Here is a 4,325-nt window from a genome sequence, read left to right as displayed (position 1 = left end):
TGACAGCACAAGTGTGTGCTGTCAGTATTAATTAGTACAATACCATGTCTTGTACCAGTGTGCACACACACACACTGGTACAAGACATGGTATTGTACAAATTAATACTGACAGCACACACACACACACTGGTACAAGACATGGTATTGTACTAATTAATACTGACAGCACACACACTGGTACAAGACATGGTATTGTACTACATAATTATATTGTAGGAATTTGTTTGACTAGTGAAATCAGAGAGTGCAATTGATTCATTATTGACCATGTATAAGAAGTTTCAAAATTATTAAATCAGTAAATGGTCAAACAGCCCTATCTAAATGTTTCTGTAATCATAAGGCATTAAAAAAGTATTTCTCCTTAACTGGGTTAAATGTTGATGAATACAAAATATAATTCTTATACCTTTCAGTTAGAAAAACCATCATGCATCGGGTGACAATTGAAGAATGTAGTGTCGCTCTTTAATGTATATATATATATATATATAGCTTGTGGCGCTGCCTAGTGAGTGTTGTATATAACATCTCAGTTACATCTTCAAAATGTCCCCAAGAAAACGTAGAACCTGTGACCACTCAAAAGCATATACGACATAACAAACACCAAATTATAACCATAGGGTGACATCACAGATATGTATAGGGTGACGTCATGGACATGTATCATCTTTAATAGGGTGGATTTAGACAACTTTAAACACACTTTGCAATAATGTATAGACAAACATATGGATGAAATCACACTTACATTTTCATGAATCCAACAGCAAACAAGAATGCAAGACCGATCACACTTCCTCCAGCAATCGCTAGGGCGTACAGAGAATCATCAGTGTTTGTGATTGTAGAAATGTTTCGTCCTAAGAGATAGAATTGAAGGTGCGATTAAGCTTACTTTATTATGTTCAGCTAAGTATAGAAAAGAAATAAAATATTCTACATTTGTTCACTTTATAGTCTATCCTGTGGCTGATTAACCCTGACTACGAATGAAAAGTGCAAAAAAAATCTCTTCAGGATTGTCCCATGTGTAAAATACATTTTCAGGGTTGTGTGTCGGCCTATACAGACATATAGGATGCTCCTCAGATAGAGAATGCGATAAAACACTTTAATGGGTAGATGATCTGAGAACCCAGCAAAAGAAGTATAGCAAACAAAAGGGATAATATATCATCAAGTAGGATACATGGTCTAAGAACCCAGTAAAAGAAGTGAAGTAAACAGATGAAGTGATATATCATCATGTAGGCTACATGGTCTAAGAACCCAGTAAAAGAAGTGAAGTAAACAGATGAAGTGATATATCATCATGTAGGCTACATGGTCTAAGAACCCAGCCAGAGAAGTGAAGTAAACAGATGAGGTGATATATCATCAAGTAGGATACATGATCTGAGAACCCAGTGAAAGATAAGTGAAGTAAACAGATGAAGTGATATATCAACAAGTAGGATACATGGTCTGAGAACCCAGTAAGATAAGTGAAGTAAACAGATGAAGTGATATATCATCAAGTAGGATACATGGTCTGAGAACCCAGTAAGATAAGTGAAGTAAACAGATGAGGTGATATATCATCATGTAGAATACATGGTCTGAAAACCCAGCAAGAGAAGTGAAGTAAACAGATGAGGTGATATATCATCAAGTAGGATACATGATCTGAGAACCCAGCAAGATAAGTGAAGTAAACAGATGAAGTGATATATCATCAAGTAGGATACATGATCTGAGAACCCAGTAAAAGTAGTGTAGTTCATAGATGGGGTAAGATGTCATGCTGTAGTTTGTAGACAGAGTAATACATCATGCTGTAGTTCATAGATGGGGTAATACATCATGCTGTAGTTCATAGATGGGGTAATACATCATGCTGTAGTTTGTAGACAGGGTAATACATATCCTGTAGTTCACAGATGGGGTAAGACGTCATGCTGTAGTTTGTAGACAGAGTAATACATCATGCTGTAGTTCATAGATGGGGCAATACATCATGCCGGGTACATGATATGAGAACCTAGTAAGAGAAAGATAGTCAGGAGTATAATCCATAGAAGTTGTAGTATGTCATGGTGGGTGTATGATCTGAGAATGAAGCAAGAGAAGGACATTAATGATGAACCTGTTCACTAGATATTGTATTTACTTACTTACATTTTGCAAGTAAATAGTGTTGAAAAACACAAGACTGATGAAAACATAATTCTGCATTAGGAGAAGATGCCATATTGATGAAAGATAAAATAAATTGTTACAAGTACATCAAATCAGGTAAGTTCTGAAAAACAAAGATAGTTAAAGAATCTTTCTAAATGAGCAAAATGAAATTATCATTGGTCAAATGTTCACTTGTTCCACCAATTACGTTACAAGAGCCACTCACACAGCTAATGACTTTGTGTCAACTTCAATTCTACCGGATACAATATAAATCTGTGGAAAAACCAGTACATGCTGTGTAATGTTACACTGTTATTGGATATTATTGTTTATTTTATTTTAGCAATAAATGTATTATGGTTAGGTCTCAGTCTCTTCTGAATGAGCACTTTTGGCCCTTCAAAGGAAATAGGGGCATGCAGCTGACGTTGATGGAACCTGGGTTATAGTGCACTTCAAAGATGGGGGCATGCATCTGACGTTGATGGAACCTGGGTTGTGGTGCACTTCAAAGATGGGGGCATGCATCTGATGTTGATGGAACCTGGGTTGTGGTGCACCATGTTTAAAAAAAGATGAAAATGGAAGAAAAAGAAATATTAAAAGATTCAGATGAAGATGGATAACACATCTTTAATCGTCCAAAGGGGGAACCCTGATTATTTTACCAAAGAACACCGATGAGTGCAAGACAAAAGGCTGAGCTATTAAAAACAACGAATACAAGACAAAAGGTTGAGCTATTAAAAACAACGAATACAAGACAAAAGGTTGAGCTATTAAGAACAACGATGAGTACAAGACAAAAGGCTGAGCTATTAAGAACAACGATGAGTACAAGACAAAAGGCTGAGCTATTAAGAACAACGATGAGTACAAGACAAAAGGCTGAGCTATTAAGAACAACGATGAGTACAAGACAAAAGGCTGAGCTATTAAGAACAACGATGAGTACAAGACAAAAGGCTGAGTTATTAAGAACAACGATGAGTACAAGACAAAAGGCTGAGCTATAAAGAACAACGATGAGTACAAGACAAATGGCTGAGCTATTAAGAACAACGATGAGTACAAGACAAAAGGCTGAGCTATTAAGAACAACGATGAATACAAGACAAAAGGCTGAGCTATCTTTAGAGATTAGTCCTTCAAGACATTTTCTTTAAATACCACTCTAATCTGGACAGTTGCTACCTACTTTATCTCTTTGTGTTCATTAGATTTAACTATATTTCTAATACATTTTGTATTGTTTTTGGTTAGAGGAAGATTTTAACATCGTGTCATGAAAGATAAGGAAATGATATATAATTAAACTGGAATAGAGTTGGTTAGTTTGTTTACTGTTTACCACACATCGAATCAGCAATAAATCTGAAGGCTTATAATTCTAAAAACCAGGTTTTGATACCCATGGTAGGCACAGCACAGAAATCCCTTTGTGTAGCTTTGTATTTAACAAACAAAACTTGTTTTGTTAATTTAGTTTGCAAATTTTAACTTTGTATTTCAACAAATATTAGAGATACTGGAGAACTAAACAAATAAAACATTAAAACAACAAGAAAAAGACATAAATATGGCCAACAGGCTTATACTGTTTGAATACGTTGTAGGATAAAAAAAAACGCACTTTTTTTGCAGACTTCTCCAAAATAATAGAACCCATGAGTGCACGTGCATATTCTTGATGTTAAGCTGCAGTAGCTGTTGGGTTGTAAACACTGCTTGTCAGTTTTACATCGGTCTCCAAGATACGCTGAAACAAAACATAATAATATATTGTTACGTCCCTGGACGTTAGTTAATTTTCCATAAAAATTCTATCCGAAGAAACTTTAGCGATACAATAATATAATAATACTGACAATAACTGTTATTACAAAAGAAGATCCTGTATTAGACAATAATACTGACAATAACTTTTATTATAAAATATGATCCTGTATTAGACAATAATACTGACAATAACTTTTATTACAAAATATGATCCTGTATTAGACAATAATACTGACAATAACTTTTATTACAAAATATGATCCTGTATTAGGCAATAATACTGACAATAACTGTTATTACAAAATATGATCCTGTATTAGACAATAATGCTGACAATAACTGTTATTACAAAATATGATCCTGTATTAGACAATA

General features: G+C 34.5%; 1 protein-coding gene across 1 annotated transcript in view; it reads right to left on the bottom strand.

Annotated features, from left to right (window-relative positions):
• Positions 1-739: 739 nt before the first annotated feature.
• LOC111084114 overlaps positions 740-4,325 on the bottom strand; it is a 6,269-nt gene continuing 2,683 nt past the window's right edge. The window contains exons 4-5 of the mRNA XM_022380900.1: positions 3,805-3,930; positions 740-868 (exon numbers count right to left, since the gene is read on the bottom strand). Of these exons, the coding sequence (XP_022236608.1) occupies positions 753-868; positions 3,805-3,930 (242 nt within the window). The 3' untranslated portion in view covers positions 740-752. The remainder of the gene's footprint in view (positions 869-3,804; positions 3,931-4,325) is intronic.

This window comes from Limulus polyphemus, unplaced genomic scaffold, assembly GCF_000517525.1.
Source record: "Limulus polyphemus unplaced genomic scaffold, Limulus_polyphemus-2.1.2 Scaffold13733, whole genome shotgun sequence".
Classification (NCBI taxonomy): Eukaryota; Metazoa; Arthropoda; class Merostomata; order Xiphosura; family Limulidae; genus Limulus; species Limulus polyphemus.
This window is presented reverse-complemented; position numbering and strand designations above follow the sequence as displayed.